General features: G+C 40.3%; 1 protein-coding gene across 28 annotated transcripts in view; it reads left to right on the plus strand.

The window, feature by feature from the left end:
• FMN1 (formin 1) overlaps nucleotides 1-25,677 on the plus strand; it is a 487,763-nt gene that overhangs the window by 149,217 nt on the left and 312,869 nt on the right. For 19 of the 28 annotated variants that reach the window (XR_014058706.1, XR_014058707.1, XR_014058704.1 and 16 more), the window contains one exon: nucleotides 11,125-11,242. The exons of 8 other annotated variants lie outside the window; for them this stretch is intronic. Coding sequence is in view for 14 of the 20 variants with exons in the window: in XM_081507056.1 (XP_081363182.1) it covers nucleotides 11,125-11,242 (118 nt within the window). In the remaining 6 variants the exon portion in view is untranslated. Of the gene's footprint in view, nucleotides 1-7,082; nucleotides 9,693-11,124; nucleotides 11,243-25,677 lie in introns of those variants that run through there. One more of the 28 variants, XM_081507067.1, reaches the window with a different exon arrangement.

The raw sequence follows: 25,677 nt of genomic DNA on the forward strand, positions 1-25,677 counted from the left end.
CTGCCAACTCTTTCTAACTGCAGTGGCCTTTGGGTTCTGGTAACCAGCTGGTCATCTATAATATTTGCCTCCATTCTGATGTTTCAGTGTGAAAGAGAACTACTACAAATCTATCATTCTTTGACTTATTGTAATGAAAAGAAGGTACATTTAGAATCAGGCTGATCCAGTGCAGATCCTGACTCTGCTCCTCACTGGTTGTGTAATCTTAGAAGTGTCCTAATTTTTCTGAACCTCAGTGTTAACATCAAAAGCAGTGACCAAACAGTAGTCACTAGCCACCTATGGCTATTAATTAACATGAAATAAAATTTAAAATGTAGTTCCTCAGTTACATGAGGAACATTTTAAGTGCTCAGAGATCACCTGTGGCTAGTATCCATTGCATGACACAGATATAGGGCTTTTCCATCATTACAGAAACTTGCCATGAACAGCACTAATAAAATGGGGTCACTGACACCTTTCTCCTAGAGTTACTGGGAGGATTAAGGTACTAGAAAGCTTGCATAAGGAACCTAGCATGGTGCCTACTTGGGACAATGACACCCTAAAATAATGCACATCTCTCATGCATGTCTTTGTTATCCACCTTCATTTTGTTTTGGGCAAATCCTCATCTTCTCTAATTTTTCTTTTGTCTCCTTTAAAATTTAAAAATATTTTAAATTGATAACTAGATATTTGGTGTTGGAACAAGTATTCTCAAGATAACTTTCACTTCTTAAATATGTGCATTGGAGAAGGAAATGGCAACCCACTCCAGTATTCTTGCCTGGAGAATCCCAGGGACAGAGGAGCCTGGTGGGCTGCCATCTATGGGGTCACACGGAGTCGGATACGACTGAAGCGACTTAGCAGCTTAAAAACTAAGGAAGGACAAAAAAGATACCTTGTTATAGTGAAGCCAATGGCTGTCTAGCTTCATACTCAGGAAGAAGAAGAATAAAAGCATCAAGAGATGCATATGGTTTGTTAGAGTCCAGATCTGTATCTACAACTTTTATCACGAACAACTTTAGCCACAGTGAAATACTTTCTCCATGGACCCCAGGCCTTCTGTAGTGGTTATTTCTGTGGGACAAAACTATTAGTCATTTGGGAAAAGTACAAAATTCTTCAAAAACCTGTCCCAGGAAATTCTGTACCTTAAAGAATGCTTCTTTTTCCCTTCCTCTCCAGCTTCACAAGTAAGTCACAGTCTTTCCTTTTCCTTACAGTATTTTATTTTGTCATGGACATTGAATCCATTTCCAAAGAGTCTTTGATACTGCTTATTGGAACCAATCTTAGAAATATCTGACAGTAAGACCCTAAGCGGGCTTCCCAGGTGGCTCAGTGGGTAGAGAATCCACCTACAATGCCAGAGACGCGGGTTCAATTCCTGTGTCGGGAAGATCCCCTGGAAGAGGGCTTGGCAACCCACTCCAGTATTCTTGCCTGGAGAATACCATGGACAGAGAAGCCTGGCAGGCTACAGTCCATAAGATCACAAAGAGCATGCACACACACATACACACACACAAGACCCTAAGCAGTAATGTAATAACTATTTCAAACTTGATTTTTGTATTTGTAAGAGTAAGGACGTTTTCAATGAAGTCCGTACATTTTTGAAGTATAATGAGTTGGCCTAAAAACAACAACAAAAAAATGGTCCTTGCTCTGCTGTTGACACCTTGGGCGGTCTCCCAGGCCAGTCATTGTCTGGGAACACCCTTCCCTAAAGGGAGGGAAGTCTCAGTGCTAAGGGAACACACAGCATCAGCCTGTGTCAGCAGACTCTTAAAAAAAGGATCTTCTGGAAAAAATCCAAATTCATAGATGTTTTTTTTCCCCTGAAATGATTGAGCTGATTAGGAACAGAGGAAAAGTATTACAATAAAAACAGATGAACTTTGTCATGATCTATAGTAGCCACCTGGGAACATTTCAAGCTAATTGTTCTCTTCAGATGGAAAAAAACAACCCAGAGAACACTGGCCCTGAAACACCCAGAGGGACCCCTTGAAAGAATTTTCTTTGGAGCTCAACTCACTCATGGCACAGATATGATATGGGGAGGCGTGGTATTTAGTAGGCCTATTTATAAGGAGGGCTTCCCTGGTGGCTCAGTGGTAAAGAACCCACTTGCCAAAGCAGGAGAAGATCCCTGGGTTGGGAAGCTCCCCTGGAGGAGGGCATGGCAACCCTCTCCAGTATTCTTGCCTGGAGAATCTCCATGAATAGCAGAGCCTGGCGGGCTACAGTCCATGAAGTCACAGCGAGTCAGACATGACTTAGCGACTGAACAACAATAACAACAGTCTATAGCGAATAATCTTTTTCAGACCAAATGGCTCCTATGTCAGGGAGCATAGGTAGGAGGGAGCTGGGCGGGGCAGTTTCCTGCTTGGGCCTTCATTTCATGGGTAAATATTTGCTTCATATTGACGAGGTTAAAAAACATTGTTAGATATCAGTTGATGCCCCTAAGAAAGCTATTCCTTTGTTCTGAAAACATATCACATCCATATGGGACTTATTTTGTGTCAGGCACTGATGAGAATGCAAAACACATATCATCTATTTACTCCTTCTAATAACCCTCACAGAAGGAGCCTTTCTTATTCCAAGTTTCTTGGAGAGGAAGCTGAGTCACAGGTTGCTTATATAACTTGCCAAAGGTCAAGTTTCTTGCAGGAGTAGCGTAGGAGGTGAGCCCAGGACCCAGGGCCAGGTTCTTAACTCTTCTTCAGCTTCATAAATATGCCTTGGCCTCTCCTCTTCCTTTTCAGAGGAGAAGGGAATGTTTGTTACCAACATTCAACCCGCTTCCACAGAAACTTGGAATACAGCTCAGTGGAACCAGTCTTAGAAACATTTAGCACCAAGACGGCTCAACGGAAAAAGGCCTTAATCCCTGAGTCCGGTTGTTGCTGTCAGCAGATGCAGCCTGTTTCGTTTGCAATCAGTGAAAACAGCTGCTAGCTTTTCCGAGGCTGAACTGGAGGGGCTGTTTGAAGCGCCGCAGTAGATAGCAGGGGGGTTTCACGTAGTGAAGCCCGGCAGAGCGCTGCCTGAAATGGAAGAAGCAGCCTAGGGAGGCCTCCAGTTCTGCCCTTGGTCTGGCCTCATAACTCCATTTTCAAGATGTGGAAAATTAACTTAAAGAAGCTGCTGGTCAGGAAGAAGGTAAGATCAAACGCCAAGGCAGGAGGGCGGTGTGTCATTTCCTATCCTGGCTGCCCTGGAGCTTCGTGAACTGGTACAGTTAGCTAGCTTCTCTTGACTCCAGATGTCTCCATCTTTAAAACATGAATGTTGAGCTGATTGATTTCTAGTCCTCCTGAAGTCCTCTTAAGCCTCCCAACAATTTGATTCTACCCATCTTCTTCCATTATCTTATACTTCTTTCATCTGACACCTCATTCATTTAACAAATGTCTTTTTGAGTACTTGTGTGTCATTATTTCCTCAGAGCTCACTTAGTTAAGTGTCACTTATTTAAAACATGCTTCCTGAACCTCCAAAACCCCATCTCCACCCATTACCTCACTTATATCTTTCTTCATAGTTGACTTACTGACTTTTCCTAGTCCATTGCTCTAAACACTTTTCTTTCACAGAAATAGTTTCTAAAATCTTACATACTCTTACTAATTTTAACTTCTACTTTTCTTAAGCAGTCATTCTATGAACCCAGTTGAATCCCTAGAAGCTGGAAGCAGTCATGAAAAATCAGACCCAGAACTTGGAGCATATTGGATAGGAGAAACATGAGAATCATTTCGCCTAATACCATGAAATTAATCTCACTTGCTCCACTTTTCCCTTGCCTTTCTGGGAGAGCGCTGGGAGAGGGTTTTATGAGAATATGGGTGGGAAGGAATTCTCTAAGCTGAATGACATAGCAGAGTGCTGCAAAGAGTGTGTGAGGTGGGGAGCAGGGGGCTTTAGGAAGTTTTTGCTTTAGACTGTGCCATTTCTGCAAATTGATTTTGAAAAAATTTTAATGCTCATTCCTTTAGTTGTTATGAGAATCAAGAAGCTAGGTTCTACTACTTCCAGGAGATGATATCCCTTCTTTTTTGTTTATTACAACCTTTTTTTTAGGCTTATCTCACTAGGTGTTGTTTATTGGAATGATGTTCTCATTGCCATGAGGTTCAGTTAGGCCCAGCCTCAATCTGAGAAGATGGTGAGATGGGAGGAACATGGAGAATTCATTAGTAGTAAATTCTCCACATAAATTCTGTATTCAGTTTTCACATAGCTGGGTACCGACTGTTTGTAATAAATAGTTACAAAGGGCAACTTGTGAGTTATCCTACCTGATATTGATCATGCCTGTTTCAACGAGCTGTCCAAAGTAGATAATTTTTAATCTGGCCTTTTGCACAGGTAGCTATTAGAGAACTTAAGTATCTTGAGGTTAGAACAAAAGAGAATCAGGTGAGGTTGTAAAGAAGAAAGTCTTGGCTGTTACTTGGCTGTTTTTGCATAGTAGGTACTGTAAAAGCATGTATCATAGAATAAGACAAAAATAATGTCCAAAAGAGGTGATTTTCTTTTTCCCTCTGAGAATGTTAGAGCATTAAATAGATGAATTTTTCAAGACCGCCCAACTAAGATCAGATTTGTAGGCTGCTTATTTGAAAACTACTATGGTCTGAAACATTTTTCCATTCCCTAAATGACCAGATGTTGTAACATTTCTCATGGTCATGAGAATGAGTGTCCTGAAAGAGTCAATATTCAAAAATCTCTTTAAATTACCATGCTGCTCTTTCTTCATATTTTTATGGTCATAACTTGCTTTCATTCAAAATTGTCTTAGATCCACCTATTGCTAATTAAACTGACTCTGGAGTATAAAGTACTAAGTTATAGTCTCTGAACAGCAATCACCTCTTTCTTGGCTGATTTCCCCTATTAAACTTCATGTTTCATCAAGGTGGAGGGCTGGAATTTCTTCATCTTTATGTCCCAGAAGCCTCCTACAGAGTTGGTGCTTGACAATGATTGTTGGATGAATGCATCTTTGTGATAGTTCAGTTTCCTAAATGAGGGAGAATTGTATAAGTTAACTGGAAAGCCTCTTGATAAGTTCGAGTCCTGAGGATTACGTGTCTTGTCTGTGACCAGTAGACAAGCCAGCTAGGGAATTTTTACTTGATTTTTCTAAATAGCCCATCTAGATTTCCCCCTAAATTTACAAGGGAAAAGAATGGTCCCACTCATATTTTTTTCTTTTTGTGAAGTCAGTCTTCTGTATCATTTCAGAGGGTAAGGTACAATACATGCCCTAGTGAGACCCCACCACCTAACCGGGCTGACACGCCTGCACATTTTAAGATGCAGGTGGATGTGGAGTCCTATTATGGCAGGAAGCAGGGCTCAGGGTTTTGGAAGAGTGACTGTGGATTCTGTGGCCTGATTGCCTTGATTCAAGTTCCAGTTCTTCTTGTGAATATGAGCAAGTTACATCATCTTTCCATGCCTCAGTTTTCAAACAGGAAAAAGAAAATAATACCAACCTCATAATTAGATGTTGTTGATGTTTTGTTGCTAAGTTGTTTAGTTCTTTTGTGACCCTATCACTGTAACCTGCCACGTTCCTCTGTATATAGGATTTCCCCTGCAAGAATACTGAAGTGGGTTGCCATTTCTTTCTCTGAGGGATCTTCCCCACCAAGGGATCAGACCTGTGTCTCCTGCTTCGCAGGTGGATTCTTTACCACTAAGCCATCAGGGAAGCCCATAGTTAGATGTACTAATCAGTTAATACACATGGAGCAACTAGAACAGTGCTTGTAAACACCTAATAAATGTTATGTATTATTAGTATCATCCACTTATTAGCTGTGCGCCTTTGCTTGGTTGCATTCTCTTGGCCATAGTTGCTTCATTTTTAAAATGAACCTAATAATACCTTATCTACACTAAGTCAAGGGACTGGAATCAAATTGTCTCCCTGGGACCCAAGATTCCCACGACATTGTATTCATGTCCGTGGGTATTGAGAAGGTGCTAGAACTTTGTATTTCCACTCCATGCTGTAGTGTAGAAGAGCCTTCTAGTTTATGTCCCATTTTGCCCATATCTGCTGAAAGTGCTTAGCAACTTATTCTGGAAATCAATAATTATGTCTAAGAAAATGGAGCTTTCTCAGTTAAAGAACAACAAATATGTGCCACGTCTCTTCCCCTCACCCCTATGTTGACTGATCTACATGATTCTTCAGAAGACTGATCTTATGATCTGATGTAATGATTCCTTTTTCTTTTTCTGTCCTGAAGAAGCAGAAGTATGATTTTATCAACAGGCATTTCCTTTAGATAGGAAGCTTGTTATGAGGCTTAAACGGCACGAATGAATTTTCCTGAGTGTTGTGGTGGCCTTTTGATTAACCATGCCCTGTTTAATAATCTCAAAATATACTGGGGTCAGGAGCAACCAGGAAAGTATCCATTTAGACACAAGGTCAAATCAGGGATGAGGAAGTACTGTTTTAACTTTCCTATAGGAGTTGATGGGCTATAATCATATGTACCCTTTTTGTGTGAAGGTTTCTTTTGAACACATCGCACTGGAAATTTATTATTGTGATCAGAATTTCTCAGTGGAGGACACAATTCAAGTTAGCAGTGTGGAAGCCACAGCATTCCCTGCTGCAGATAAAGCAAGACAGCTGTTTTGCTTATGGCTACAGCTTCTGTTTTGCAGAATAAATTTGTTTGCATTTAACACTTGGGCTCAATCTTCTCAAAGCTTTGTTCAGAGAGCTGGTGATTACTATTAAACCATGATGACTATTAAGCCAGTTTGACTCTCTTGATCCGGCATAGTGCCTTATCCATTCCAGGTGCTTACTAAATGCCTGCTGACTCAATAGGATCTGGTAAACATTGAGACCTTCAGGTACAACAGGAAGCTGCTCCAAGAGGCAGGTATGCTGCTAGGAAACAGAGCAGCAATTTTTCCATGTCCTTCATTGCCAGGTTCCCAGCTTGTACAGCATTGGAAACTACACCGAGCTGATGTTTGGTGGTGGTTTTGTCTTTCCTGTTTTTGTTTTAGGCAAATGGGTCTGTGACAGAGCCCTGATAGAGACCTTTCAGATGTTTTTCCCTTTAGGGGAATGTGGCTCCTTGGGGACCTTTTTAATGAATTGCTTTGCCTAACAAGGCAGGTTGTGTGTTACTTTGTACCATGCTAGGTTTCAATTTGTTGGTTGGATGGCTGAAGCACAGAGGGGTGCCCTTTGGCCGGCAGGATTCCTAAGAAAGCTAGGAAGTCAGAGCTGCTGAACAGAAGCCCAAGGTTAGCCCAAGAAAGTGGAGGGTTATCATTCCTCCCTGACTGGGGCTGTTTACTCTACCACCCTGAGGCTGGTGAACAGTGGGTGTGGTGGGCGTGCTTGCCTAAGTACCTGTTTGTAGAACGCTGGGACAGCAGGGCAGAGCTAAAACAGCAGTAATCTGAAACCAGTCGTGTTGGTTTTCCTTGCTGGAAGCTAAAATCTGCATTCCAGATGAAACCTGCAGGGAAGCGGAAGAAAGCAATTAAAAAAAAAAAGGAAAGAAAAAGCTTCAAGGGTAGTAAATTAACTGCTTTTGAGAGTCCTTGGCACTTGGAGATGATCTGTTTCTTTCTTTACTTTTAAATATTTCTTTGCTTCGGGTTTTGTAAGTGGCTGTCGGTCTGTGTGCACTGCTAGTTTTGGGGGGTTTTTTTTGCTTGGATGATACAGGCTTCTGACCGTGATTTAGATGGCAAAAGAGAGCCCGCAAGAAGTATTTCAGTCATTTTCTGCTGATTCACTTTTGAACTTCCTGGGCTGCTCCGAGGGGTGGTTGAAGGCTGTCAGGATCAGCTTGCCCGCTCAGCACTCTCTGGAACCTCCCTTGCTCACCAATGAGGAAGTTAAAAGCCACCAGGAGAACCGCCGGCACTGGGGCGGAGCTCGTGGCAAATCCTGGGCTGGGATAAGTGGGGGCAGGCTGATTTTCCCTACGACAAAAAGCCTTTTGTCCCCGGGAATAAATACGGAAGTCCCAGAGGAGCAGCCTCCCAGTCCGTGTGTAGTAAGGTGTGCAGCCTCAGCTGCTTCTGGGCATAAAGCCCCGCGGACTTTTTACAGTTGCCCAGGGCGCCCCATCACCGCGCAAACCGGAAGGAGGACTCGGGAGGGACCAGGGCCGGGCCAATTGTGCCCGCGCTGCGGCTGAGTCCACCGGCCGGTCCTGTTGCTCTCTGTTCTGGAAGTTAAGAGCCGATGGAGTGCAGAAACTGAGAGAGCAGGGCAAGGTAGCAGAAGTGAGAACTGCCACCCAGGGCACTGCTGGGACATGGAGGAAGTTGGAAACGCTCTGAATGGCAGTGATGGCTCGAAACCAGAACAACCTGAAGCCGGACTTGACCCGGCGCTGTCGATCCTGACCAAGTTCTCTATGAAATCCCTCTTTGGGTTCACGAGTAAATTGGAATCTGTGAAACCCGAAGAGGAAGACGCGGTGCTGAAAGCCTTCCGTAATTTAGTGGTGGAGTCTAGTAGTGGATCAGATCTGCAGGAGGCAGAGGCTCAGGTTCCACCTGACCATGGAAATGATGGGAAGACAAAGGTGGAGACGCAGATGGAGTTGGAGGAAAGTCCTAAGGGAAAAGCAGAGGCCGGGATTTCTCTCCCTGAACAAGAGCTGCTTCCACTCGCTGCTTTGAATGTGAACCAAGACAATGTTATTTTGGTTCGAGGGACCCTGGTGAACACCACCAGTGATTCTGACTCTGATGGAGGCCAGGAACCAGAAGAAGGAAGCAAGACCGATAGCCCCAGATCCCTTGGTGTTGTTTTATCTGAGCCATCCGAGGAGCCCCAAGAAAAGCCAGGAGATGGAAGGGAAAATACTGCCCCTGGTGACAGGGGTGATGCAGAGCTCAGTGGAGAAGGTCCTCAAAGAACTCGGCAGGAGATAAGCTGCAAGTTGGAACCCGACAAAGGTGGCCTTCAGACAGAGCACAGCCCCTGCGAGCGAGAAGCTGGAGAAGAAGGTTCCATAGCTCCACCTGCGGTAGCAGACCAGGACTCAAGTGTTGGTGTCACCGAGAACACCTCTTCTAAAAAAGAAGTCCCTGGAGAGAAGTCCTTCCAGCTGCCAGCTTTTTTCAGTGGGCTTCGTGTGCTGAAGAAGGGAGCCACAGCCGAGGGCGGGGAGACCGTCACTGAAATTAAACCAAAGGATGGGGACCTGGCTTTGCTCAAGTTGACCCAGCCAGTCCAGCGGTCCCTAGCACAGACAGGGCCTCCAACAGTGAAAACGGGAGAGAAAACAAGCTATCCAAAGGCCACTCCCACTCTCCTGGAGCAGCTCTCTCAGCTGCTCAACATTGATGTCCCCAAAGCCGAACCGAAGGCAGAAGACCCTGAACAGCCCAAGGGGGAAGAGATGGGCTGTGGTGCACCTCAGGAGAGCCAGAGCGACCCTGGAGAAGCCCAAACACAGGGAGGAGAGGTCAAGCCAAAGCCGCCAGAGACTGCCTTAGAGGCCTTTAAAGCCTTATTCATCCGTCCCCCCAAAAAGGGGACCACGGCTGACACCTCTGAGCTGGAAGCCCTCAAGCGCAAGATGAGGCATGAGAAGGAGTCCCTAAGAGCTGTGTTTGAGCGGTCAAAGTCAAGGCCTGCGGATGGTCCCTCAGATTCCAAAAGCGTACGTAGCAGTTGGGTTGTGTGATTTGTCATAAAGTGTGATGCGGCCATGTTTCTTTTCAGGTTTCCTGTCAAAGAGAATCTTAGTTACCTACTCTTAGTGACCCTCTTCTAGGTGAAAGACGATATAATCAAGTGGTCCTTGTAAGGAGTTTGGAGTTGGACAGCATTTTGGAGTTGGAGCATTTTCTTTCTTTTTTATATTTCTCTGGGTTGTTGTAAGAAAGGTGTTAAGTAAAGATGTGCAGATCAGAAAGAGAAACTGTCACTCTGAGTTTAAACATTAATAGTAAATGTGCTTATAAAAACCAGGCAGCATCAGAATCAATGCAATATGGAAATGTAGCCCAGACTTCCTTCCCACTTAATTATACCTCTGTGAAAACTGTATTTTTCCTTTGAAAATTGGTCACTTGGCCAAACACATGTTTGTGATGTGATTAAAATGTTCTGTGTTGGTTACAAGACATCCTGATTGAGGACTGGATTTATAATGAGACCTAGGTTATAATTCTAACTCCACCAATTACTAGTTGGATGACCTTGATCTTCTCTGAGCCTCAATCTCTTCATCAGCAAAATGATGAAAATAACCTTTATTTTATATGGTAGTTGTGAAGAATAAATGAAGTTAGCACAGAGTAACCATCTAATTAGTGAAAACTGTTAGACTTGTTTAAAAAAGTATTCAGGAAATTTGTAAGGACTAGCAAGCACTTGTTCAGTGGATCTTGAAAGTTCATAAGGGCAGTGAGTAGAATTTTTTGCTTAGTTTCAACCTGCATATAATTATCATTCCCTCATACATTTGATCAGTTAAAATGTCAAATTTAAGGTCTTTAGAAAAATTATCTTGAGTTGCAGTTAAAAACTAAATACAACATAGCATTCTCTTGGTTGTAAAATCAACCCCTGTAAAATAGCTTTATGAATGTGAAAGCCATCTCATTCATTTTTTTTTTTGTAGGAAAGAAGAAAAAAAAGAATTGATCAATGTGAATGTCTTAGAGAAGAGTTATCTTGACCTAGAACTAATGTTCATGGAAAGTGCAAAACTGGTTTATATCTTTAACCCTGGAGTTGTTTGGGATATATTTGTAAACATACCTATAAATGTACCAAATTATAGTACACTTGTATCTTCAGCTCAAAGTGTATTTATGTTTTTTTAAAAAAGAGTTACATGCTAAAAATCACTTATTGAAGGTTGTGTAATACTTGGCCTTAAGTTGTTTCGTTTTTCCACTCCAGCTGATCACTTTATGTTTCTGGAAAAAGATTGTATTGTAGTGAGTTGTTTCAGTTTCAGCAAGTGAGAGCAATATGCAGCTGGCGATTAGAATTACTTTTGGAGTGAGTGCATTCTCAGGGTTTAGTTGGCTCTGGTCACGTTTTATTGAACTTCAACTTTTCTCTGCCCACTTTTCCCACAGCCTGACCACAGCCCCACTGAGCAGGATGATAGGATTCCTGGCAGACTCCAGGCTGTCTGGCCACCACCGAAGACAAAGGACACAGAAGAAAAAGTGGGATTGAAGTACACTGAAGCAGGTAATGTGAAAAGAAGCCAGGTCTCAGGAATGAATCTCTTGCTGCATTGGCTTTTAGTTCTAGCTCGGTAGACTCTGAGAATTGGAGTTTTTGTTTCATTATAAAATGCAATGCTGAAAGCTTTTCTTTTTGGTTTCGATGTTACAGTGAACCCTGGCACACTTATCAGGAATGAATCTCTTAGAGATGAAAGGTGAATGCAGTGAAATGAATGAAGGGGGGCACTTGTGTAAAGGAGGAGGACCTTGGGGGAACTAATGGAGACGGTAGATTACAGATTCTTCAGGAAGCAGGTGGTTGGCCCTCAGAGAGTGTGTGAGCTGTCAGGGCTGCTGGCAGAGGCAGAGTGTGAGTCTCCAGAGCTGGAATCTGATTTGTTCTTTGTCTTCGAGTAATGTTTTTGAGCCACAGGAACCTTGTGCAGAGTGAATGTACAGATACCATCAGTTACTCTTTCACTTTTGTTAGACAAAGCTTTTTATAATGCATGGCCAATTTTGAAGCAATCCAACTCCCTGGAAATCTTCCCCAGAGCTTTGCTTGAATGTATCTAAATAGAATGGGAATCTAGATATTTTTACTTTTTAAGTGAAGAGTTCACATGAAATTAAAAAAAAAAAAAAGAATGGGAGGAGGTTATATCTTAATTGCATATATGTGTGTGTTTATGAATCTGAGGAAACCTCTTTGTCTTCTTCCTGATATTTGAAGATTTCTTATATAGGCTTACATTTTGCTGATTGTCTTAGGTATCTGTATACATTACCAGTCTATATGGTTATACAAAAGAAATACTTCTTTCAGTTCTTATTGGTTGATTGGTTGACATAAGTGGATCAAAATTTGGATGGTTTAGTAATCCACAGGCTTTTTGAAAGATGATAAAATTACAATCAGTAAGTGATGGCACAAATGGATCTCAGTTCTAGCTTCCATTTACACAGTTGCAAACTTCTGACTGCCCCCAAGACAACTACTTGATAACATTTTTTTCTGACCTGCTTGACTTATAGAGTGAAAGCTATCATAGCCTTGGGGAAAATGTATATAACTATTTCATTCTTCTTGCCTACATTTGATTTTTCCAAAATCAGAATGCTTATGACTGCAATACTGACCACCTACCAAGTTGTCTTTTCCATAATCTGGCACAGTTTGAACAGTCAAAAGTCCTGAAGTTCCCTTTAGTGAAAAACCAGAATCCTATGAATTCTTATTCCTAGTATATAATGGGGTGGCAGTCTTCCTTGTGATAATGAGCATTTGCTGAGTAGAGAAAGAAATGTCCTAAATGACTTTTCAGTCTATGTCAAATCATATTTGGGGGCATTTATACTCTGTAGAGATTCCCGAGTCTTTGCTTTCTCTCCTCTCTGTTTCTAGAAGCTCAGAGGAGTCCTGTCATTACCTTGCTGTGTAATTACACCCCAAGTCAGTAGCTTTCCAAGCTCTCTGTCTTTTTTTGGTCATGAAATGTGTGTTTTCAGAGCTATCTAAGGTCTGGGATTAGATGAGGAAAAAGGAGGGGGGAATCAATGAATAGTAACAGTCCTCTTGGGTGCGTTCTGATGGCACAAGGACAGCTTGCTACAGAGAGAAGACGGACTGTTATCTGGAGAAGGCATCTAGATCCCCAGCTGGTTCCCACGGTTGGCAGTCTTGTGGCTCACTTTCTGTGCTCCCACGTCTGGTGCTTATTTTCTTATGAACCTTGTAGCAGTAATTACCCTGATGATAACACTTTACGGAGTATTAAAGCAGATACCCTATGCCTGCAGGAAACTTCTTTTTACCCCATGACTCAATACCAACATATGGTTGCCTTGTCATTTATTGCTAATCTTGAGGAAGTTAACATTTTCCTTGTGATTTTAAGTTCTGTTGTTGAGAAATCTGGAGTCTTATACATTTTGTGATACTTCCATTGGTTTCCCTGCCCTTAGGGAAGTATGGAGCACAGAGATAGAAAAATTAGATCCAAAATATTTCAGGGTGTTTGAAGTGCTTTTAATTTTTCCTGGCATGTATAATATCATTAAGTTAGTGAAATGGGATAGGAGGAGTCCAGCATTTGTATTTCAGGTATGCTATTGACTCACATGATAAAGAATCTGTCTGCAGTGCAGGAGACTTGGGTTCCATCCCTGGGTTAGGAAGGTCCCCTGGAGAAGGGAATGGCTGTCCTCTCTAATATGCTTGCCTGGAGAATCCCATGAAAAGAGGAGCCTGGTGGACTACAGTTCACGGGGTCACGAAGAGTCAGACACAACTGAGAAATTAAGCATACAGATGTAAGAGTTCTGTGCTGTCAACATCGGAGCCCAGTCCTCAGCAGGGCTGGCCCAGAGATGGTTTTTTTCATCATGAATCTCTCACTGTCCTTGTGCTGCCCTTGGCTACTTTGGATATGCCACCGCTTGTGTTTCCCTCTGTTCAGAGTTTATCGTTCAGTGATGTCTTTCTGAGGGCTTAGGCGGTCATCTGATATAGTCAGATCACTTTTGTTCAAGGATAAAAAGAAAGAGCTGATCTAAGGGAAGCTGTCCCTTTAAACTATGGCTTCTGGAGCCCTCGTAGCCATGTGAGAGAAGCTGACCACTGTTGCTGGTGCCAACTGTCAAGGATGCACTCTTTTGCCACTGCCAAAGCCATCAGCATCATCTATAGCTGCTGACATTTGCAACAAACTCACTCCCTTGGCAGCCAAAGCTTTTGGCTCCCACTGGAGCCTCTGACGCCATTCTGATGATGCTGGATCCACCATTAAGGGCCATTCCACTGCTAGTCTCTGAGCTCTCAGAGCCCAGGTGATGTGCCAGTTGAGAGTGGCACTAGCGCTCACCAGAGCTGTCACTCAAGGGACTTGCGCAGGTGCTGGAGTTGATCTCTACCAGGGAGGGTCCCCCGTGTTCATTCACACAGTATTTGAATTGCTCTGCTCAAATGAGAAAGAATCACTTTCTCCCAAGCCCTGTACTGTCCTTTCATATATTATTAGCAATGCAGTTCTGCTTTGTGCTTGGGATGCCTCACAGCTATTATGAGTGAAAAGAGCATTCTCTCTCCCCTCCCACCCCCCACCCTCCACCATTCCTTGGAATCGTGCTGGGGACTATCTGAGTGACAGTCCTCATGTTCTCAGAATTGTCTTTCCTCCTCCTCCTGAGTACAGGAGTTTGCTCTCGAAACAAGTTTGTGGTATAGTCTGGGATAGCTGGCTTTTTTTAGGAAGAATTTTTCAGTGGGCTCATCACATTCTTAAATGATTAAGTCACGTTGAGTCCCTGGCACTTTCCTGCACTGCAGACCAGAAACATCTGGGTGGAGTAAACTTGATTACCTTGTGAAGCCCAGGGCTAAGTAAAACCCAATCACAACCAAGTGAAAAGGTGTGAAACAATACAAGGGGAACCTAAAAGAAAAATGTCAATGTCTACCTTTAAGTTTAATGCTGCAATAACAATTTGTCTTATCAGAGATAGATTCCCAGGGATCTCTTCTGTTCATCCTCTAACAGGCTGTCCTGTCTGTGGTTAGGTTACTTAGGAGTTTATAACAGGCCTGAAGTCTTATTAAAAAAAAAAGATTGGAAATGATAAGGATCTAGGTATCATAGAATAATAAAATCATAGAGGTAACGTGGGGTTAAACTTTTGTCTCAAACTTGAAAGAATTTTCTAAACCCTGTTGGGCAACTTTTTTTTTTTCTTTTCATTTTGGTTTATGGAGAATAAATGCACTTAGCTATACTTATTTTGTCTTTGGATAATTCTGTATACTATTACTATATCAGCCAGGGTCTTGTCAGGGGTCAAGTAAGGATGATTTGATTGACAGTTTGTTGGAAATGGTTTACAAAGGTGTGGAAGGGGTTTGGGAAAAGCAGTGAGAGACGGAGCAGGTCTCTGGGGCTAGTAATCATGGGAGGTGTTTACAGCCCTACACCTGCAGAGGCAGGGCCAGGTGAAGCTGCTAGAAAACCCAGAATGTCAGAGGGAGGCTGAGTGGTGTGGGGGGGCTGCCCAACAGGAGCTGTGGCCTTCAGTGGAGGGATGCAACCAGTCCACGGTGACCTGCCTGTGGCAGGGAGCGGGGGGAATAAATGCTCTGACTTTCTTCTCCTGCTCTCTGGTCTCCTGCCATCTCTCCTCTTGGCCAAATCCGAAGAGAAGTCAGAGGACTGGGATCTACTTTAGGCCAGACAGCAGAGCCCAGAAAAAGACCCAGAGAGGGCAAGAGTGGATCTGGGAGGCAGATGAAAGATAACCCAGCCCAGTTTCACTGCTGGCTGACTCCAGGTGCAAGAAGGTTCTGAAGCCTGACAGTCTGTGTGAAGAATTGGCACACACGTGCCACATCATACCTGACCACATTGGGCGTGAAGAAAAACTCCTGCCTTGTATCACGTGGGAGGGTATGTTTTCTACTCCAGTCAGTTCATGGAAAATGACAATGGCTATGACTCAGAGCCTTGCCCTGTGCACAGCTACTTCACCTTAGTGTAGAGGCTTTGTTTACTGATCTCAGAAAACCTTCCATAGACTTTCAGTGGTTTCCCAATATTACAAAATAAAATAAGTTTGGAAATATCGAGAAATATCACAGAGTAAAACAGAGTCTCTAAATTGTGTTTCATAGAGATATCATTTCTACCATTTTGAATTGTGATAGTCCTATGTGAATTTAATACTTAAAATTTTTTTTATCACACTGTAGAGACTGCTTTTTATACTTGAAAATGTGACTATCTTTGATTTCTGCATTGAACAATGATTAATTTGTAGATTTCATTTTTTGAAATGTGTAGTGATGAAAATAACGTTATAAATATTTTTGTTTATCAGTGTTTTCTTTATTTAGAATACATTGTGCAATGGCTAAATAAAAGTATATATGCCTTTTTCAGGTTTTTATGCATGTTAATTGCCAAACTTAATTTTCTTATCTAAAGTTGTTCAGTATGAAATCAATACTTTTAAAACACTGGAATTATTTTTCCCTCTTATTTCCTTTCTATTTTACTTGTATTTTCTGGTGTATAGAAATTTTAAATGTTTATATAATCAAATCTACCCTCATTTTATTGTATGCCTTTTCTTTTGGCTTAAGAGGACTTCCCCTACTCAAATATCAGCTTTATGTTTAAATTTTTAAGTGATTTCTTTATACCTCTTCTTTCCTTCTCTTCTTTTTGTCCATTTCGTGTTGAAAACTTATTTCAGGGCCTAGCCTGCAGTAGAGAGCTATGGCAGCTTCTGGTTTTGTAAGTAGCTAATTGTACAGCAGGCTTCTGGAGTATTATTCCTCTCCAGGATAAGTTTAGGACAGTCTTGAGCTTTCTGTTCTCTTTGTGTTTGTATTTTGTACCAGTATCTTCATTATTGTACTATTATAATACATCTCAGAATCTGTTCAAGTTCTCAGGCATACTTCCAAAAAAATTTTTGTTTCTTATTTTTTTCTTCCAGAAAACTTTAGCTTAGTCTTGTTTTGAAAGAATCTCTTTGGGACTTTTATTGGAATTGCATTATTTATAAATTAATGAGAAGGTGGGAATGAGAATCAAGATCTTTAAAATGCTTAGTATTTCTTTCCAGGAACATATCTTATAATCCTAGTCAAGTTTTCTTTTCTGACTTAATAAACTAAATACATGGATACATAGGGGTATATCTTGTATTTTTCCTAAATGTATTCCCAGGCATGTTATTTTTTTGAAAAAAAAAAAATACATGGTATGAAATTGTATCTTGTGATTACTTTTCCTTAAAGTCAAATGCATTCCTTCGAATCTAGTGAGTCACATACACTGGATACTCAAATTTTCCTCTTCAGGTCAGGGGTGGCCTGAGTGAAGGGCATATTTGGACCATCTGATCTCAGGGCTACTGTTCCTTAGTTTTACTCTGGTTGGTGATTCTTAGTGTTCTGAGACTCCTTTAAAAACCTAATGATGATAGAAAGCTATGGAAGAAGACATTACAGTTAATTTTGCATCTACAGTATTTCAGACCCTCCTCCTCACCCCACAACCATCTGTGGACATCCTCCCCCACCTCCTAACACCTCCCCAGGTTTAGATAAAGAACCTTTGCTGCAAATACTCAGCCTAAAGCTGGGCCTCCTTTCCTCTTCATCTCCTATTTTGTGTTACAACCAATGACCTGAAACATTTCTTTCTTTATTATTTAAATATTAGGATATTTAAAAAGTATACCATCATTCTGTGTACTTCAGCATCCAAAGAGGAAATGAAGCTAATGTGTGTGAGATTAAAATGGTACCATTTGGGAAACTGGCAGTCACTTAATTACCCAAGAAAAAAATGGAGAAAAAAGGGATGAAGAAGGAAAACCCTCATGTTTTCCCAAAACGAAATGAACTGTGCATCTTTAGTTTCTCTTTCAGCGTGCATCTGGAACTGCCCTTCTCTCCCCTGGCTGTACCTCAGAGCTGGCCTGGGACTGGGGGCTGGCACAAGGACCACCATACTCAAGGAACACTGTGGCTTATGTAGTAAACAGAACCTAACAGCAGGCATCAGGGTTACTGTGAGTGGGCAAGTTGTCAGTGTGTATGGCATCTCTTTGGGCTTATTCACACCACCCAGAACCTTGGAGTAGCTCAGGAGCGTCCCTACTTGGAGTAATTTAGGTAACCCATTCCTCAGCTTGATAATAAAGATCTGCCTACTTTCTGGTTTGTTTCTAATTTAGGTTCCCTTGGTTATAAAGTGATAGAGCTGTTTGCCACCCTTCCTGGTGAGTCAGACAGTCTTGTCTCCACCAGCCAGGGAGAGCTATAAATATCTTGGAATATTTCATTGGCCTCTAGTACTTTTAAAAACTTCATTCATAGCTAATAAGCTATGTTAGCCATGAATGGATTTTCCTTTAATGTCATACGTCCATTCAGATTTTCCTAAGTATCTTCTTTCATGGTCTAGGCAATAGGTTAGTTCATTGTATATTTCACAGGACTTTGTGACATGTTACCATCACTTGCATGGAGTTAGGGTGATGGTTCAGAAATTGGAAGCTGTACACATGGCCCAGGAAAACTTTACATCTTATACTGAGAAACCAGAGGTGACACAAGTGTTACAGGCTTCTACTTACTATGTATCTGGGAGCTGTGGGGGAGGGAGACTGACTTCCTGAGCACAAATGGGAACTAAGAATTGATATTAAGCAGAGGGAATTCCAAAATGTGGACCAGCGACTCAGGAATCATATGTTGTGTCCTAGGAAATATTAGTAAAGGTCTTTAGCTCAGAGGACTAAAAGCAAGAGATTAAAATACAGAACCTGAAACTTTAGAATATTAAAAATTTAGAGCTGCAAGCATCTCAGAAATTGTGTGATTCATCCTATTCGTTTTACAAATGAGAGCCAAAGAGGTTATGACTTACTGAAAGATACGTGTAATTAATGAGAGCTGAAATGACAGCAGAAGAGAAGAACCACAGCTTCAAGTCTGGGATGGGGGTGGGGGAATGCATTGGAGAGTGAGTGATGTTTTTTTTTTTTTCTTGCCAACACACAACAATTAAAGCTCCAGCAAGGAAAGCACATGGGAACAGGAGCATTTAAGAATTATGCTGATTATTAAAAAAACAAAGGATTATGGCACTGGAGTGAGTCCATCTGAATAATAAAGGAGAGATATGGATACCATGCCAGCTCACCAGACACATCCACAGAAATTAACTGGGTCATTTCATGCTGCTTTTTGACTCATAAAAATTGTTAACAGGAATTTTAATGGTATCTTTAACACGATCTAGTCTCACTTAAGCAATGTAAAACAAATAAAAATGCTTCTGGTTTGTGGATTCTTGCAAAGTTCAGGTGGGGCTCATGGCTGGGCTCAGTTTGTATGCTGAAATGCAGGGTGCATGTTATTTGATTTTAGGAGGTACAGAAACAAATGTTTTTATTTTAATGGTTGTGTATTTCAGTAGACTTATGTTTTAGAGAAAATAAAACAAGCACTAAAATCCACTTTGAAGCTTGTTTTGGGGAGACGAGGCTGAAGTTTGATATGCCATATCCTGTGCCACATTTTCACAAATACCTCCTTTCACTATTTTTTTTAACTGAAAATTTCTATCCAGGTGACCTCATTTTTCTTCTCTTCTTCAAAGAGCTATTGCCAGCTGCCCAGTGCTTGTTCTCTGGATCCTCCACCAAGCACCACTCTACCATTCCAACCTCTGTACCCTTCCCCCTACCACTCCCCCCACAACACACATCTTTCACTTACAACGCATTTAATTCTTTCCTCTGGTCCACCTTGACTGTTCTGAGATCACCCACCAGCTCAGCCAAGAAAGGGCACTCACTCTTTCAGATCCCTCCTCCCAGAAACAGCAGTTGGGACATGGTGTATGTTTTCCTCTTTGATAGAACAAATGACTGTATTTCTGACTAGTAACTAAAGCAAAGGTTCCATGGCTAAACTCTTGAGCACTCTTTCCCAGAGGAAGGAGTGAGAATGTAAGATGGGAAAAGTAGAAGATGATCTCATAGAGAAAGAAATTGAACCAGGGAAATCTTAGGGATGTGCTTAAGTTTGGTATTTCCTTTACTTTGGGTTTCATGGATTTGAGCATCAAATAGAGTTAGAGTTTGAAGCTTGGCTCTTCCATGTACTGACTGTTTAAAAAGAGCAATGATAATAATTTAAAATAATTATTGTAAAGATAAAATGAGATAATATATGAAGTTCAGTGGCATCATAACTAGCTTATTATGTTATTTATTTTTTGACCACATCAAGCAGCTTGCAGGGTCTTAGATCCCCAACCAGGGATTGTGGCTGGGTCCATGGCATGAAAGCATGGAGTCCTAACCACTGGATCGCCAGGGTGTGTGTGTGTGTGTGTGTGTGCGCGCGTGTGCTCAGTTGTGTCTGACTCTTTGTGACCCCATAGACTGGAGGCAACCAGGCTCCTGTGTCCATGGAATTTTACAGGAAAGAATACTGGAGTGGGTTGCCATTCCTACTCTGGGGGATCTTCCCGACCCAGGGATCAAATCTGCATCTCTTGCATCTCCTGCATTTGTTGGCAGATTCTTTACCATTGTGCCACCTGGGAAGCCTGGATTGTCAAGGAATTCCCACAATTGGCTTTCTAATAAAACAGCTTATGTTGAAGTGTAGCATACATGTGGAAAATTGCTCATATTACAAGTGCTGATGAAAAAATCAGTCAACCTCAGAAAGAAATGGAAAATTTTATTTGAGCCAAATTAAAACTTAAAACCCGGGAACAGACTTTCAGAAATGTCCAAGAACTATTCTGCCCTTTAGAGAGAGTAGTGGATCTTGAGTCTTGACCACCTTACAAGATTAAGGAAGGGTGTTCCTAAGGAGTAATCTTGTTGATGCTCAGAGAATATTGTTTTATATGGTTGAGTAGTTCTTTCTTCTGATGGAAAGGTTTGGTCAATGTATAATGTATAATGCATATACACAATATACAGTAGAGGGGAGAGGAGAAGCCAAAGTCCAAAGAAAAAATGTAATTTGTAAATTTTCCTTGACTTGCTTTAGAATACAAATTTTTATTTTATCACAAATAATATAGCTCCATGAGTTAGTTATAACAAAGTGAACATAACCACCATGCAAATCAAGAAATAGTCCATTGCCTACAACCCCGAGGCCCCTCTCTTGCCCCCTTCCTATCACAGCTACCTTTTTCCTCCAAAGAAACCACAATTTTGACTTCTAACACTATAGATTAGTTTCAGTGCTTTTGAACCTAAATAGATTCATTTTGTGTCCGGCTGCTTTCCTTCAACATTAAGCTTGTGAGAACCAAACATGTAATCGTAGGTACCTGTAATCCATTTGTTTTCATTGTTCTATACTACTTCACTGTATGAATGCATTGCAATGTGTTTATTCATCCATGATGGACCTTCATGTTGTCCTCAGTTTGGGGCTGTTATGAGTATGTTGCTGTTCATTTTCTTGTATGTGTCTTTTGGCACACAAAGGAGCACATTTCTCCTTGGTATATACCGGGCAGTGGAATTTCTGGTCATAGGATATGTCTGTATTCAGTGTCAGTTGTTGTTGTTCAGTTGCTGAGTCATGTCTGACTCTGTGACCCCATGGACTACAGCAGCAAGGCCTCCCTGTCCTTCACTATTTCCCAGAGTTTGCTCAAACTCATGTCCATTCTGTTGATGATGCCATCCAACCATCTCATCCTCTGTTGCCTCTTTCTCCTCCTGCTCTCAGTCTTTCCCAGCATCACGGTCTTTTCCATTGAGTTGGCTCTTCGCATCAGGTGGCGAAAGTCCTGGGGCTTCAGCTTCCACATCAGTTCTTCCAATGAATACTTGGAGTTGATTTCCTTTAGGATCGACTGGTTTGATCTCATTGATGTCCAGAGTTGTCCGAAGCACCACAATTCAAAAACATCAATTCTTCAGTGTTAGTAGATGATACCAAATACTTTTCCAAAATGATGGTATCAATTTGTATTCCCATCACCAAAACATCACAGTTCTGATTATGCAACATCTTTGCCAACATTTGGTTTGGTTGATTTTTCTAATTCAAGCCAGTCTGTTGTTAACTGGTGTTTCCCAGTCAAGCACTTTTTCATATGCTTATTGACCATTGGATATCCTGTTTTGTAAAGTGCCTGTTCAAATCACTTGTTCATTTTTAATAAGTAGATTCTTTTTTATTATATTACACAGAAGTTATTTTAACAGCCACTTGGTTAAATATGTTGGAAGTATTTTCTCTGACTCTCTGGATTAGCTTTTCATTATCTTAATGGTGCCTTTTGATGAATAGAAATTCTCACTTTTATTATAATCATTCTTGTCCTATCATTAGGGTATTTTAAGCCTTCTTAAAATAATCCTTTGCTCAGTCATGAAAATATTCTCATAAAAGTATTAATGTTCTTCATTTGTCTTTAGACTTACAATATACTAGACATTGATTTTGTGTACAAGTTGAGGTGGGAATCAAGTTTGTTTTTTCTATATCAAAATTATCTGGAATTATTTACTGAGAAACCTACCTTCCTTCCCTGGACACTGTTCAGGACACTGGAACAGAAGTTCCAGTATTCTCCGGGAGTTGGTGATGGACAGAGAGGCCTGGCGTGCTGCAATTCATGGAGTCGCCAAGAGTCAGACACGACTGAGCGACTGAACTGATTCTCTAGATTTATCTAACCTTGTAACAGTGTAGCACTGTCTTAATGACAACTATAATAAGTCATAATCTACTAGAGTGTGTCCTCTAACCTTGGTTATTCTCAGCTCTTTGTATTTGCATATGCATTTTAAAATTACTTTATTAATTTGGACATTCTGATTTTGATTGCATCGACATCTTTACAATACTGAATTTTTAATTTCATATAGTATGTGTGTCTTTTCTGTAAATACTTATTTGTATATTGTCTTTTCTGATTTCTCTGTTCAGTTTTCCTAGTGGAGGTTTTAGTTTCCCTTAAATCAATTCCTAAGTATTCTAAAATTTTGATGCAGTTGTGCACATTTTTAAAAATTCCATTTTATGACCTTTTGTCAGAATGTCTTTCTCAATAAAATAGTTACTGTAATTATTGAATTGTTTCCTTATTAATGAACCTTTTAACTTTTAGAATCTTTCACTTTTGCAAACAGTGCTTTAATGAAATTATTGTACATCTATTTGTGCATACCAGTGAGTGTTTCAATAGGATAGAAGTGGAATTTTTAGAGTTCCTGCCCATTTTAAACGCTGATAGATACTACACAGTTGCCCTTTCAAAATATGGAACCCATTAATACTCAGCTAAAACAAGAATGTCCTTTACTCACATTTCACCAGTATTCATTTAGTTTATGCCAATCTAAGGTTAAAAGTTGCATACCACTATTTTTAATTTGTATTTCTCCGATACTCGCATAGTTGGATGTCTTTTCATTGTCTTTTGTGACTTGTTTGCTTGTGTTTTTTGCCTTTTTGTAAATTGGGTCATTAGTCTCTATTCTTACTGATTTAAAGGTAGGTTTTTATATGTTAAGGGAATTATTCCATGATTTCCTTATATATACAGGTGTAAATATATATCACAGTCCTTGTCTTTAGCTTACCATTTCTTTTACCTTTTGCTGTCATTCATTATATGGAAATTTTGTTTCAAGTAGTCATATCTTTTCAGCAAGTTGTTGTTTTTATTGTTGTTGGTCTTAAGGAAGCCTTCCCCAACCTAAACTTGAACAATATATGTATTTCAACTCATATGCATATATATTTAGATTTTTATTCAGTCTGCAATTTATTTCTGTGTGTGGCATACATAAAGATATGTTATGGGTGGCAGTGTGCTTAGCTTATAGAATCTGTTTTTGATTTTGTTTTCATCTTAGTTCTAGTTTTTCAGTTGAGAGTCTTAGAATTTTTTGTATAGACAAATGATGACAATTTGCATTTGTTGTAAAATAGATATAACATAAAATTTATCATCTTAACCATGAAAAATTTTTTATCACTTACTCAAAACATTTATTAACACTCTGTATATGTGGCACATAATGGTTTACCTAAGGGTGAATAGATGTTAGCCATTTTAAGTAGAGTTCAGTAGTGTTAAGTATATTTATGTTGTGTAACAGATACCTAGAACTTTTTCATCTTCATACCTGAAACTGTACACATTAAGCAACTGTTCATTTCTCCTGTTCTCCCAAACTCTGGCAACCACTATCCTATTTTCTATTTCTATGAATTTGACTATTTCAGGTGCCTCGTATAAGTGGAATCATACAGTATTTGTCTTTGTGTGACTGGTTTATTTCACTTTGCATAATGTCCTCAAGATTCATCCCTGTGTTAGAGAGTATCAGATTCTTCTCCATTTTTAAGGTTGAATAATATTCTACTATATGGTCTGTACCACATTTTCTTTATCCATCCATCTGTCAATAAACACTTGGGTTGCTTCTGCTTTGAGCTATTGTGAATAATGCTGCTATCTCCATAAATGTACAAATATTTCCTTGGGACCCTGCTTTGAATTCTTTTGAGTATATGCTAGAGATGGGATTGCTGGATCATATGGCAATTTTATTTTACTTTCTGAGGAGCCTCCATACTGTTTTTCATAGCTGCTAAATGTATATGATACATTGCTACTGTATTATGCAAGTTCCAATTTATCCACCTTGTCAACACTTGTTACTTTCTGATTTTTTTATTTGTTTAGTAGTAGCCACCTCAATCAGTGTATTGTCTCATTGGGTTTTGATTTGAGTTTCTCTAATTATTAGTGCTGTTGAATGTCTTCTCATGTGCCTGTTGGTCACTGGTGTATCTTCTATGGATGAATGTCTATTCAAATACTATTGCCCGTTTTTAGTCAAACTTTTAACTTGAAAAAAAAGATACAGATTGTTGCCTATCTCTTTTTATGGACTTTTTCTGTTGACTAGAGCCTCCAAAACAAAGCTAGAAAAGTAGAAATTACTAGAATTCTTTGTGCTATTCCTGATTTTATAGACTTCCATCTAATATTTTCCAGTTAAGCATTATGTTGATTGGACATTTTTTGGTCAATAGCTTTTATCAAGTTAAGGAATGTTATTTATATATCTGGGTTTCTAAGTGTTGAAATCACAAAAAGTAGTTTTAGTTTAATATGTGAGGGATATATTTATTGAAATGACTGTATGATTCATGTTATTTTAAAAAATCTGATTATCCAGTAATTACATTTTAAATTCATTAGTGTGGAACCTTCTCTGTACTATCTCATCATGATGAGAGGCTGAATTTGATTTGCTGATTTTCTGGTCATTTTAAATAAAGAAAAGTCTTAGCCAAATGTAATAAATTTTGTGACTTCAAGATAAGGTAATCTAAAGGAAACTCTGGAGACATTCTTCATATTTTAAGTAGCAAAGTGTGCAGTGCCTGCAGTGGAGCAATGGATTTGTTAAGATGGAAACGACAATGAAATGGGTTTTAGATCTGCTCCTTGTGTTTTTCTCTGATGTTATTTTTTCCTTAGCATTAAGTTTCCTTCTTCAGTGTACTACCAATCAAACTAAGTGGATCTGAACTTTGAAAAACAGCTCTATTGTGTGTTGAGTTACATGGCACAGCTAGGACAACTCCTGGGGGATTTCCCTTGACTTGGTTAGAACACATGTTCTATCTTGAATTGTAATCTTAGAAGTTTCAGGTAAATGGCAGTGAAATCAGAGTTACTGTTGCTTCTAGATCATATCTAACTCTTATTTAGTAACATCTAGCACATTGTGTCTAATTCATTATCAATTCCACTATTACAAATAATAATATATGTGCATTTATTTAGCGAATATTTACTGAGTATCTATTATATACTGATACGTTTGATAGATGCTTGGAATTCAAAGATGAATGAGGCAAGATCCTTTCACTCAAGC

Source organism: Giraffa tippelskirchi, chromosome 7, assembly GCF_054371585.1.
Source record: "Giraffa tippelskirchi isolate mGirTip1 chromosome 7, T2T-mGirTip1v1.2.pri, whole genome shotgun sequence".
NCBI classification, from domain to species: domain Eukaryota; kingdom Metazoa; phylum Chordata; class Mammalia; order Artiodactyla; family Giraffidae; genus Giraffa; species Giraffa tippelskirchi.